At 46.6% G+C, this 12,776-nt stretch overlaps 2 protein-coding genes and 1 pseudogene across 5 annotated transcripts in view; 1 reads left to right on the forward strand and 2 right to left on the reverse strand.

Annotated features, from left to right (window-relative positions):
- The window catches only part of Nabp2 (nucleic acid binding protein 2), a 6,837-nt gene extending 3,222 nt beyond the window's left edge, over positions 1-3,615 (reverse strand). Inside the window, exons 1-6 of one of the 2 annotated variants that reach the window (XM_023707358.1) lie at positions 3,508-3,615; positions 3,016-3,117; positions 2,457-2,595; positions 2,275-2,346; positions 1,896-1,977; positions 1,736-1,799 (exon numbers count right to left, since the gene is read on the reverse strand). In XM_023707358.1, coding sequence (XP_023563126.1) covers positions 1,736-1,799; positions 1,896-1,977; positions 2,275-2,346; positions 2,457-2,595; positions 3,016-3,094 — 436 coding nt within the window. In that variant the 5' untranslated portion in view covers positions 3,095-3,117; positions 3,508-3,615. The other variant, XM_004647073.3, reaches the window with a different exon arrangement.
- A 2,374-nt stretch (positions 3,616-5,989) lies between these two features.
- The window catches only part of Rnf41 (ring finger protein 41), a 44,168-nt gene continuing 37,381 nt past the window's right edge, over positions 5,990-12,776 (forward strand). Inside the window, exons 1-2 of one of the 3 annotated variants that reach the window (XM_023707357.1) lie at positions 5,990-6,009; positions 11,727-11,910. The gene's annotated coding sequence lies outside the window, so the exon portion shown is untranslated. Of the gene's footprint in view, positions 6,010-6,383; positions 6,564-11,726; positions 11,911-12,776 lie in introns of those variants that run through there. The other 2 variants (XM_023707356.1, XM_004647074.3) reach the window with 2 other exon arrangements.
- On the reverse strand, positions 9,063-9,525 carry LOC101590972 (annotated as a pseudogene).

The following is a 12,776-nucleotide window of genomic DNA, read 5'->3' on the forward strand; positions in this document are numbered from 1 at the left end:
TGGACACACACACACACACACACACACACACACACACACACACACAAATAAAATAAAATAAAACAAACAGACAAACAAAAAAGTATAGCAACAACAACAAAAAACAAAAAAAAGTGTAGCACATGCAACTGTGTACAGTATATAATACATGATAGCCTGGTGACTATAGGGCTGCTGTCATTCTCTACCAGACTGTTACTGGGTTCCATACTTACTATACTATGCTTTTCATTGTTATTTCAGAGTGTACTTTTTCTGCTTATAAAAGAAAAAGGTTAAGCATAAAACAGGCCCAGGGAGGTTCTTCAGGAGATATTCCAGAAAAGGACACTGTTACATGAAATAGCATCTCCGTATGTGTTATTAGGACAAGATGTAGAGACAGAAGACGGCGGTGCTGATGAGCCTGAGCCTGTGGAAGCCTAAGCTAATGTGTGTTTTTGTGTCTTAGGCTTTGGTTTTTTGTTTTTGGTGGAACTGGGGATTGAACTCAGGCCCTTGCGCTTGCCAGGGAAGCGCTTATTGCACTGAGCCATCTCCCCGGCCCTAGGCTTTGTTTTTACTTTTACTTTTCTCTTACTTTTACTTTTCTTTCACTTTGTAGTGGGAACTGAACCCAGGGCCTTCACACTAAGGTATATTCCTAGCCTTGGATTACAGACCTTGGCTATACCTTGTTTTTTAACCAAAAAAAAGTTATTTTTATTTATTTTTTATTTTTAAAAAGGATAAGAAACAGAAAGGAAAGCACAAGAAGCAGATCTAGGGATGGAAGAGATGAGAAGAAGGCAAGTGGAAGGGGAGTAAGGCTTATGATACACTATGTGTGCGTACAATTCCCCATTATATACCACAAATGTGGACTAATTAAAAAAATAAAATTAGGCTACATCATAGCATGGGCATGGAACCATTATTTCTCAGAATGTCTTTCCATCAAGAGATACATGAGCATGTAAATTTATACCTATCAGTTTAATATAAAATGAGATTTGTTATAAGGTAAAAAGGAATTTATTTTAAAAATTAATTTTTTTTTCAGTGCTGGTGTATAAACCCAGTGCCTTCACATTGAGCTACATCTGCATCCCATGCCATATTTAGTATATTAGGAATTTACCAAATTATTCTTAAGGTGCATGTAAGCCTATTTATTTAGCCATAATACTCATTTGCTAGATGTAGAAATTTGTTCTCTTCTTATATATTTATTGGCGGAACCAGGATTGAACTCAGACCCTTGTGCTTGCCAGGCAAGTGTTTATTCTACTGAGCTATCTCCCGGGCTCCTCGAATTTGTTCTTTTCTGATGTGAGCAATAGTGAGAAAAAGGTACTGGAGCTCGGTCAATGATTGAAACAAGTTTCCAGAACTTTTCACCATGCCAGGCATGGTGGCATTTTCCTGTAATCTCAGCACTTGGGAGGCTGAAGCAGGGGGATCAATACAAGTTCAAGGCCAGCCTAGGCTACGTAGAGAGCTCAAGGCCAGCCTGAACTTCACAGTGAGCCCCTGTCTCAAAATTAACTCCAAAAAACCCAAAAACTCCCCCAAAACATCTTTCTCCACAGAACTTACAAAAAGCATAAAAAATGAGGACACAGAGAAAAGAACTGGATGGAAGGGGATATACTAAGAAAAGAGAGCCTTGGAACAAACATATGGGAAATGTATCTTTCCAAGCTAGACAGTAGGGAAACTAAAGAGATGAAGGAATGGATGGGAACAGATTTACCTGGAGAGACTGAAGGGGGTCCGGTGGCAGCCTGGGTGGCTGTAGGGCTGCTGTCATTCTGTACCTGAAGACAAAGGCACATACTTAGACCCTGCCTACCAGCAAGCTTCTTGACTTGATTCCCCACCCCACTACCCCACAATCAGACAAGTAAACTCACAGCTTTGTTGGGTGCCTGCTGGGTGCTGTACTCTGGGTTGGGCTCACTGAAGTTAGGAACCTCAGAGTAAACCATACAGAATCTGCAAATGGAGAAAATAGCCAAAGCCTGAAACCTATCTTCTAGGCCATGCTGAAGGCCTTAGGAAAGCCCAAATGGAGGATGTGGACTGCACCCTCTTAGGCTTCCCCTTGCAAGCCTTAATGTTCTCTCCTTGGGGTGCAACTGCTTCATCTCAATCTGTGTGTGTGTGTGTGTGTGTGTGTATGTGTGTGTGGCACCTGGGATTGAACTCAGGTCCCTGAGCTTGCCAGGCAAGCGCTTATTCCACTGAGCCATCTCCCCGGCCCCTCATCTCAATCTTTAAGACAGCACTTACTCTCCAATCTTCTGCAGATCACCCCCACGACCAGTGTACAGTGTCAGACAACCTTTGAACACTGAAGCATACCTGTAGGGCAAGAAAGCAAGATTCAGAGTCCTCAGGAGAGTTACAGGAACTCCTACTTCCACCCCTCTTAACTGCTGCTCTTGGTTAGCCAGAAGCACTCCATGCCTGACCCTTTGGTGAGTCGGATAATATCCCCAGGTTGGATCAGGTTGCCCACGTCGTCCCAGACAGAAATATTGATGCTGCCAGTCTTGTCAGCCACTTTGCAGGTCCGAACCTCATGCCCGTCCTTTGTCTTGGTCACTCGGCCTGGAGTGCATAGATAAATGGGGTGGGAAGGAGGCCAGACAAATGGGGGTGGTGGCAGCTACAAGCGAGATCTGGGTATCAGTGGGGTTAGGTAAAAGTTGTAAGCCCAATCTGAGGGACAGGCGGGAGTGGAGGTGGAGTTGCATGCATGTCGACAGTGGAGGGGCCAGCACCATGGAGAGGGTCTCGAGTGGAAAGAGGCCTGCGTGGCCCTGGAGGTACCTTCTGGCAAGAGTTCTATTTGCGCTCTACCGGACTACACGTCCCGGTAATGGGATCTAAGACAGATGGGGAGTGAGCAGTGTCTTGGGACATACCCTGCCACTATCTTGGGAGCAAGTTAAGAATGCAGAAGGTATTCTCCCCTTCCCGACCCCCCCCCCAACACATCGCGGGAACACGCGGTTCCAGCCGAGTCACCTGTCTCCAGCACAATGAAGATAAGGTTCAGATTCTTCAGTCCAGGCTTGATATCCTTCACGAAGGTTTCCGTAGTCATGCTGCCCAAGCCTCGGTACCCCACTGGAAGGGGGAACAGGGGATGAAGGCTCAACGCTGGGAGCCATTGCTCCCATGCTCCACTTCCCAAGGCCTACCTACCAAACCAAGCTAGGATCGAGAGCCTCGGCCCTTCTAGCTTTATAGAAGGTTAGTAGCGAACTTCCCTGGGGACCTCGAACTTCAAGATTCGCATTTGGGGGTCTCTGGATGAGATGCTTCGGGACTGGAAGGCCCCCTGCCGGAATGCTCTTTCGGTCTCACGCTCCTAAGTAGGGAGCCGACGGAGACAAGGGTGGAAAATCCGGTGCAGAGCCACGGAATGGAATCTTACTCGCCAGACCTTCCCGAACCCTCATCCGCACGACCTGAGGCTTGGTCCATCTCCTCCCCCACCCACAGCCCACCACCCACCCAGTAAGCCCGCCAGACTGTGTACGCCGCTGAGCCACCCGCAGGGGGAGCCACAGGCCCTGCTGCCACCGGATGCAGCCCGGTGGAAACCCGTAGTGCGAACGTTCGCCGGAAGTTTCCCCTTGTGATCTCTTCCGACCAATCAGGATCATCCGCGCGCGTCCCGTCCCGCCGCCGGCCTTTCGCCCAGCCAATCGGACTCAGAGATTCACCAGCCGCGAAAAGGTGGACTTCGGGTATTAAAGGGGCCCGGGAGATGTTTGGCTCGAGGGTAGAGATGGACCACTGTGGAGCGTTTCGGGCACCAGTGTTTCTTTACAGTTCCTAGGAGAGAGGCCGGGGAGATGGCTCAGTGGAATAAACGCTTCCCTGGCTAGCGCAAGAGTCTGAGTTCAACCCCCGGGGACATAGCTTAGTAAATAAAATGCTTGCCTTGCAAGAGTAGGGTCCTGAGTTCAATCCCTGGTACTGCAAAAAGGAAAATAAAATAAAATACAGGCCTAGGAGAATGCACTTAGGCTGTGGTTTTCTCTCCAAGTAAGGACACTGTAGGAAAGGAGGAACCTAGTGAACAAGCTGGGATCTTGGCTCAGGACTTCATTTTGTTCGTGACATTCTTTTTTTTTGCGGAACTGGGGATTGAATGTTCATGACATTCTTAAAGGTGGAATTGCAGGGCCGGGAGATGGCTCAGTAGAATAAGCATTTGCCTGGCAAGCACAAGGACCTGAGTTTAATCCCCGGTTCCACCAAAGGAAAAAAAAAAAAAAAAGGTGGAATTGTATTTTACAGATGAAAAATTAGAACTTTTTTTTTTTTTTTTTTTGCGGAACCGGGGATTGAACTCTGGCCCTTGCGCTTGCCAAGCAAGCACTTATTCTACTGAGCTATCTCCCTGGCCCCATAAGTTTTTTGTTGTTGTTGTTTGTTTTGCAGAACCAGGGATTGAACTCAGGCTCGCTTGCCAGGCAAGGGCTTATTCTACTGAGCCATCTCCCCGGCCCTAAAAACAGAATTTATTTTTTATTTTTTGGCAGAACCAGGGATTGATCTCAGACCCTTGTGCTTGCCAGGCAAGTGCTTATTCTACTAAGCCATCTCCCTGACCCCTAAAAACAATTTTAAAAGACCGTGGTGGCTGTAATCCCAGCAATCAGGAGGCTGGAGGCGGAGGATTTGCCACGAGTGAGAGCAGCTTGGGCTACATAGTGAGTTTAAGGCCAGCCTGAACAACAGATCTAAAAACAAAACAAAACAAAACCACCACAAAACATGCTTTATATAAAAAGTAATTCCTATGATGCAGCAGGCAGGCACTTACAAGTTTTCTCTTTTCTCACTTGCTCCAAAGTTCATCTTTTTTTTTAAACACCTGCAATTTATTTATTTATTTTTTCGGAACCGGGGATTGAACTCAGGCCCTTGTGCTTGTCAAGGAAGCGCTTATTCTACTGAGCTATCTCCCTGGCCCCTGCAATTTAAATTTATTTATTTGGTACAGGGTCTGGCTGTGCAGCTCACACTCACATAGTGATCCTCCCATCTCAGCCGCCTCAGGCTGGGATTGCCGGCATGTACCACCACTCCTGGTTTTGGTGGCCAACTGGGCATAAGGTGATGGGGATCGAACCGGGGTCCTCGCGCTTAGCCAGGTACACGTTTAGACCTCTGGGCTATCTCCTCAGGCTTTCTTTTTTTTTTTTTGTACTGGGGATCCAACTCAGGATCTTGCACTTGCCAGGCAGGCACTTATGCCACTGAGCTATCTCCCTGGCCCTCCAAGCCTCATCTTTCTTCCTAATTTGGGGTCTTCACTTAGATTGCACTACTCTGTTCAGTCAGGGCTTCTGGGACAAGTGGCATTCACACCAGATACAGGCAACAGGCATACTCAACCTTCTTTGGAAGACTGGAGTGCAGGACAGAAAGAGCACCCTTTTTACCTCTCATTAGTTTGTAAGGCATCTTATCTCACTAGGTCTCAGAATCCTCTCAGAGGATGAAATTTAGACTAAAACATTTAGTTGCCTTGGGGATCTGTCAGACTGACAACAAAAGGTAGTTAGCTCTGTATTATTACATATAAGCCAATTACATAAAGATGTACTAATGTGCATTACATTTTGCTTAGTGAATACCCTTAGTGAATACTATTTACTACCAGATTAGCTAAAAGGTCTTGTAATTGCAATGCCTTGGTTTGCTTAATCCCTTACCTTCCCACAGAGCGCTTTAGTCTCTATTCAAGACTTCCCCCGAACCCAGATTCTCTCTCCTACCTACATCCCCAGCCACGACGCTGCCACCTAAGGAAACCAAACCAGAGGCGTTTCTCTCCGTTCTCTCCACTCTACCACCGTTTGAAGAGTCACGGTGGATACGACAGGAGTGTTCCTGGGAGACAGGCGGCCAATCCGTGAAGCACCTAGCTTTGGGGCGAGACACTCCTCCTCCGCTGGCTAGGGAACTGCACTATCCATTCTCATGACCGTGAGTCACTAGGTCGGTAAACTCGGAAAACTGAGTGGGCCAGGGAGGATGGCAAGTCGCACTGCACGTTAGCTGCCCTAGGACGATCGCACACCGCTGCGCACCAGCTCTAAGCCACCAGACACGTGAGCCTCTTCAAAGCGAAGAATCACTTTCCAGGGAGGTCAACTCCAGGCTCGCCGGGTTCACTCAAGCCGTGAAGAACATAGAGTAGTTCCTCCCAAATGGCTAGAGTCCAGGCTGGGACCATAAAGACTTCCGGTGCAGAGCGCAGGGCCGGCTGGCCCCAGGAGCTCCTTGTCCGCAGCCCACCGCTTCTAGTCCTGTGGCGTTTAGAAAAGAGGCGGGCTTGGTGACGGGCTTCCGCCGGGTTGCGTAGCAGCAGTGGGCGGGGCAGAGGAGCGGCCTGCGACGGCGGGGACTGGTTGGAACCGTCTTACTCCTCCTTCCCTTTCCCCTTCCCTTCCCGGGAAAGGCTGGGGCTCGGCCTCCGGGCTGTTCGGTGGCCGCCGCGGCCTTAGCTCCGACCCGACCGCGGTACGGGAGAGTCCAGATCGCGTCGGGTGGTGTGTACTGCGCCTGCGCGAGCTTCCACCTCACGGAGGCTGGGGCGGGTGTGAGGTCCCAGGGGGATTGAGGCGTGGGTTAGTGGTACTGGGGTTCGGAGAAGCGGTGTAGTAAAGGTGAAAAATGGAGTAAGGGAGCAGCGCTGGGGAGGAGTTGGGTGAGAGGGGCGCCCTTGAGGTTGGGATGTTGGGGAAGGTGTGCAGGGGCGCGGGAGACTTGAGAAGTGTGGGAGGGGGCCTGTGCCGGCCGGCGGCTAACGAGGAGCGGACGGGGTGGGGGGCGGGCGTGCTGTTTAAATGGGCAGTGATTGACGGGCCTGGAGGGGAGGAAGAGAACATTCCGGGGAACCTGAACCTCCGCCCTCAAAACGCCATAACTTGGCCCCTCTCCCGTGCCTTGTCTTTGGCAGCCTTGTCTTTCTCTTTCATTCGTTCCTGGCTGCTCTTCCCCTCCCACCCCTCCGTGAAGGAATCTCACATTCTTTGCATCTCTGCCCTTAGGGTACGCCTGTCCGGCCCGTACACTTCGCGCACAGGAAAGCCTGCTCCAAAGTGGCGCGCAGGGAAATCGGGGATGGGGAGAGGGCGGAGAAAGAGCCTGAAAGGCAGGAGGGATGAGAGCGTTTCGACTGGGGGCTTAGCAGACACCTTTCCCGTTAAGAAACTGACTTCGTTTCACCTGTAAGCAAACGTGGCTCTTGCTGAGGCCAGTGCTGTCGGATCCTAGTCTGTGATAGTCTTATCCCTTCCTATATAGTGACAGTAAGGCAAGAAGCTGATTGCACTGTTGGCTGCTCTTCTTCCCCTTAGCAGGAATGGCCGGGCTAGAGTAGGAATGTGATTTGAGAGTGCCACTACCCAGTGTCCAGTGCCCTTGTGGCCTGGCCTGGTTTCCAGTAATTGAAAAGGAGGAACAAGCTTTTTCAAACATTTCCTCTGTTGTCAGGAGTTAGAGGGTGAAGAAAATGGATAGATTACAAACTTTCAGTTATAAGGTAGATAAATTCTGAGGATTGAATGCGAAGCATGGTTGATTGTAGGTAATATTTATATTAATTTTTTGGCAGAACTGGGATTGAACTCAGGCAGGCCCTTGCACTTGCCAGGCAAGTGCTTATTCTACTGAGCTATCTCCCCGCCCCGATTATAGGTAATATTGTATTGTTTACTTATTTGCTGAGTAGGTCCTAAGCCTTCACGCATACACAGGTGGTAACAAGTGAATGTGTTAGTTACTAGTGGTGATCTTTGATGTTTTGGTAAATAGAACATCAACTTGTACATTTCATATATATATATATATATATATATACTTAAGAATTGTGTCTTAAAATTAGTGAGGATATGCAGAATTTCCTGTAGTCTTCTAAATTTACAGAATTTAGCTATTCTATTGCTAAAAGTGATACTTTACCTGAGGACAACAGTATTCAGTATACTTTTTATTTATTTATTTATTTTGTGTGTGTGTGTGTGGTACTGGGGATTGAACTCAGGACCTTGCGCTTGCCAGCCAAGTGCTTATTCTACTGAACTACCTCCCCAGCCCTACATTATCTCATTTGATTTGCAGGACAATAAGATTATAGATAAAGCAAGTGTCATTTCTCTACTTGGTAGTTGAAAAAACTGAAAACTACACGGGGTTATATGGCTTGCTTATTTTTGTGGGTTTTTTTTTTTTTGTTGTTTTTGTTTTGTTTTTTGTTTTTTTTGCGGTACCAGGGATTGAACTCAGGACCTTCTGCTTGCCAAGCAGGCGCTTATGCCGCTGAGCTAGATCCCTGGCCCTTGGCTTGCTTATTTTTATTTAAATGTCTTTATTAGTATATGTTTGTGATACATAATGAGTATGTTCATCATGGAATATTGGTACATACACATGTCACATACTGATCTTTTGTCTTCTCTCTTTTTTTTTTTTAAGACAGGGTCTTGCTATGCAATTAAGGCTGGCTTTGAAGTCACCACATGGCTTAGGTTGGCCTTGAACTCAGAACTCAGCGTTACTTCTGCCTCAACCTCCCAAGTGTTAGGATTACAGGCTGAAATCAGAGGCGTGCATGCGCCACTCTTCTTTCTTGTCTTCCCCTAGTCTCAGATTCTCTTCACATCCCCAGAAAGTCTGTTTCCCTGTTTAATTAATTAATTAATTAATCATGTAAAATTTATGTCTTTGGGACAGGGTTTCATTACAAAGCTTGGACTCCTCGTGATCCTCCTGTTTTCAGCCTTGATAGTGCTGGGATTACAGGCGTGTGACACCATGCCTGGACTTTATTTTATTTTTTAATTTTTTTAGAATATCTGAAATTTTTAATCCTTTCTTTACAGGTTACTAGATCACTTTTGATTAAGAAAACCGTAGAAAGTTAGTAACTGCCACAAGTGAACGCCAGGTGGCACATGTTAATTTCCACAGAGTCCTGCTTTGCGGGATGTCTGAATGCACTGCGCAGGGTCTCTGCTCACACTTGCTGGAATCATTTGTGGCAGATTTTAGTCCACAGGTTGCTTTTCCCCATATTTCTTTGTAAACTCTTCAGCATTCTTACAGAATTTTTTACGGTCCTTAGAGTATTCTTCAGCTAGGTCAGCCAAGAGCAGGTGCTCGGGCTGGGGGGTCATTCACCAGTGCTATGAGAGACTGGATTACTTGGTTGGTCTTGGTCGCTGGCTTCCAGTTCTCAGCACTAATTACCGGCAGGCAAACTTGCCCTTTTTCATCAATGTTTGGGTGATAGATCTTTGTTTTAAATGTGATCTTCGGTGGTTTGAATGGATACTCTGCTAGGAAGTTGATTTCAATTATAAAGGCCCCCTTATCATATGGAGGGTTGTCAGGAACAATAAGCCCTTGCCAAGTCAATAAATTAGCTTCATCAACCTGGATGTTACAGAAGTTTTTCATTCCACATTTGCGGATCTCTTTAAGCTCCATCAGCCTCCTTCTGGCCGCCATCTTGGATCTGGTGCTGCTGCTTTCCCCTGGACTTTATTTTATTTATTTATTTATTTATTTTTTTAATTTTAAATTTTGAAACAGGATCTTGCTAAGTCACTCAGTTGCCTGTGCTGGGCTCAAACTTGTGATCTTCCTGCCTCAGACTCCAGTAGTGCTGAGTTCACAATTTTGTGCTGCCATACTTCCTGGCTGCTTAAAGTTGTCTCGTTGATTGGTGGTAGAACTAGGCCTAGAGGGATAGGGATAAAGCTCAGTGGCACAGTGCCTGCCTGGCAAGAGTGAGGTGGTAAATTCAACTCCTGGTACCAAAAAAAAAGAAGACTAAAATCCAAGTCTTCTGACTTCTGTTCTTTGGCTCAGTTGAAAAACTATTTTGTTTTGGCTGAGGGGCCACTGATGTCAGATTGTTTTTTTTTTTTTAATTTTATTTATTTATTTATGTGTGTGTGTGTGTGTGTGTGTGTGTGTGTGGCCAGCTCAGCCCACCAGGGGGCGCAGCTGGCTGGCATGTGGTGCTGGGAGATTGAACTGTGGTCCCTGTGCTTTGCCAAGCTTGTTCCAAGTAGGTGCTTTAGACCACTGAACCATCTCACCAGCCTGTCAGATTGATTTTTCCAGTGTGGGCAGCTGTTTGTTTGCTGAAACTGAAACTTGTGTTTAGGAGGCTGAGCAGAGCCAAAAGCAGTGATTCCTATAAGCATTTCTGGAGGTACAGGTGCATATGCTCCAGAGATAGGAAAGGAAATAGTATTAGGGAGACATATCACCCCCTCACTGGACCACAGGGAAGAGGAAATGTGCCTGCCACTTGTCTCTTTTTTAGTATAAAAATACATTCTAAATATACCATGTCTGGTGGCCGTAGTAAATTAATAAGCATATGTACCAGACTCAGGACATGAAGGGGTCTTCTTTTTTTTGTGGAACTGGGGATTGAACTCGGGCCCTTGTGCTTGCCAGGCAAGTGCTTATTTTACTGAGCTATGTCCCCAGCCCCCCGAATCTTCGTATTATGTATAAAAATGATCATTATTGTTCTGACACAGCTCTTAAACTATTTTGGATAGGCCTCTCCTGATGAGGAAAGGAGCACGGTTTCTGTTCTGTTCATAGCTGAATAGCTCTCACAGCACCCTTTGTCTGAAGCCTTCTCTTCCTCTGCGTGGTTGCAGCCTTGTAGCGATGAGAATCCGCTCAGCCCAATCTTACTGGTCTCTATCCTCTCAGGTTGCCTGCCCTGGAGTAATTTCCTTATTGGCTCTTATTCTTTGTATTTTTAGAGCCTATCCCCTCAAGATTATTTCCTGACTTGGGAAGTAACATTGTATCTGTGACAACATTCATGAGCATCTCCCTATGAAATATTTATACTGGTGCATGCCTGTAACCCCAGCCCTCAGGAGGCTGAGGCAGGAGGATCACCTTGAATTCGAGGCTAGCCTGGGCTACATAGTGAGACCCTGTGTCAAAGGAAGCAAAACAAAAGGAATAATAATAAAAAAAATCCCAACAATTTTTTTTTAATTCAACTTTGTCCTTTTCTTCCCCCTCCTTTTTTGTTTGTTTGTTTGTTTGTTTGAGATAGGGTTTTAGGGCCAGCCAAAAAGCTCAGTGAATTAAATCGCCTGCAAACAGGCACAGAGGCCCTGGGGTTTGATCCCTGGGCCTGCCATGCCGACCTTGTCCCAGGGGCACGCTGAGAGGGCAATTGAGACTGGGAGTGATGGTGCATGTTTGTAATCCCAGCTCTTGGGAGGCTGTAAACAGAAGGATCACTATAAGTCCGATCTAATAGACCCTGAACAACACTGTAGATCCTTCCCTAAAATACAAAAAAAAAAAAGAAAGAAAGAAAGATTCATACTTTAGGCTGGCCTTGAATTCAATGTGTAGCCCATGCTGGCCTTAAACTCATAATGCTCCTGCCTCAGCCTCTACAGAGTGCTGGGATTACAGGCTTGAGCCACCATGCCTGGCCTCCAGCTGTGTTTGAATCTTTGGACCATGAGTGTGATCCTTTAGCCAGCAATCTCCCTCTTTTGAGGAAGGTCCTGCATACTAGCCCTGAAAGTTGTAAGCCCTTGAAGGAGTTGTCTCATATTCCCTGGCCTCTGGCCAGGTCCAGGTATTTCCAATCTTACTGCCAAGCAGAGGTAGCTCTCCTGACTCACCTTTCTTTTCTGTGTTCCTATTAATAGCATCCTCCTGATTGTGACAGCACTTCCCTTCCTTGGTGATGGAACTTGTCACTAGGGAGGAGGATGAAGTTGGAGCATAGCCAGCAAGATGGGTTTCTTGAATGAGTGCTTGAGCAGGACTGAGTGGAGGATTCAGGGGCTTGGAGCCTTGTGAACAGGGAACCCGCCCTCCAACACCTGGAAGGTAAGCGCTTTGATTTGGAATATGGCTCCAGGCTTCTTTTCTCTGCCAGTTGGGAGTCCTTCTGTCCTTGAAAACCAAATTTGTGAAATTCCTTCCTGCTGAAAGCTCTCTGCAATTGACTCAGATTCTCTTGTTCTTTTTTGCATATGTGTGTCTTGTATGAATTGTTAACTTGTTGATAGTTTGGTGTCTTTTTTTTTTTTTTTTAAGATAGGGTCTCACTTTTGAGATAGTTCAGAGTGGCCTTGAACTCATTGCCATTGAGCCCAGGCTGGCCTTGAACTAGGGATCCTCCTGCCTCAGCCTCCCAAGTACTGGGATGACAGGCATGTATGTACCACCATGCCCAGCTAGTTTTAAGTCTTTTAATGTTTCTTATCCTGTATTTTCACTGGGCTATGTCTTAGTCTGAGCATAAGGGTTGTTTCTCTTCTACATGTCTCTACTGGCAAGATGTTTGTCTATATGGGGGAAAGGTGAGGTTTGGCATAACTACACAAATAGTTGTCAGTGCTGGTGACCAAAGGGAAGGCAACTGCTGGCCTTTGAAGTCTGCAGGTCTACTTTAGGCACTGGATAAGATTTCTTTCTTTCTTTCTTTCTTTCTTTCTTTCTTTCTTTCTTTCTTTCTTTCTTTCTTTCTAACTGAGTGTTAGACCCAGGGCCTTTTCACTAGGCTGTATCACCAGACTTTTTTTTGGTCTTGAGACAGGGTCTTACTAAGTGACCCAGGTTGGGGGAACTTGCAGTACTCCTGCCTCAGTGCCTTAATGCTGGGATTACTGGTGGGTGCCACCATGCCCAGCTTGGATGAGTTCTTTTTTTTTGTGGAACCAGGGATTGAACTCAGTCCCCTGCGCTTGCCA

This window comes from Octodon degus, unplaced genomic scaffold (assembly GCF_000260255.1).
Source record: "Octodon degus isolate 3935 unplaced genomic scaffold, OctDeg1.0 scaffold00287, whole genome shotgun sequence".
In the NCBI taxonomy this organism is placed as follows: domain Eukaryota; kingdom Metazoa; phylum Chordata; class Mammalia; order Rodentia; family Octodontidae; genus Octodon; species Octodon degus.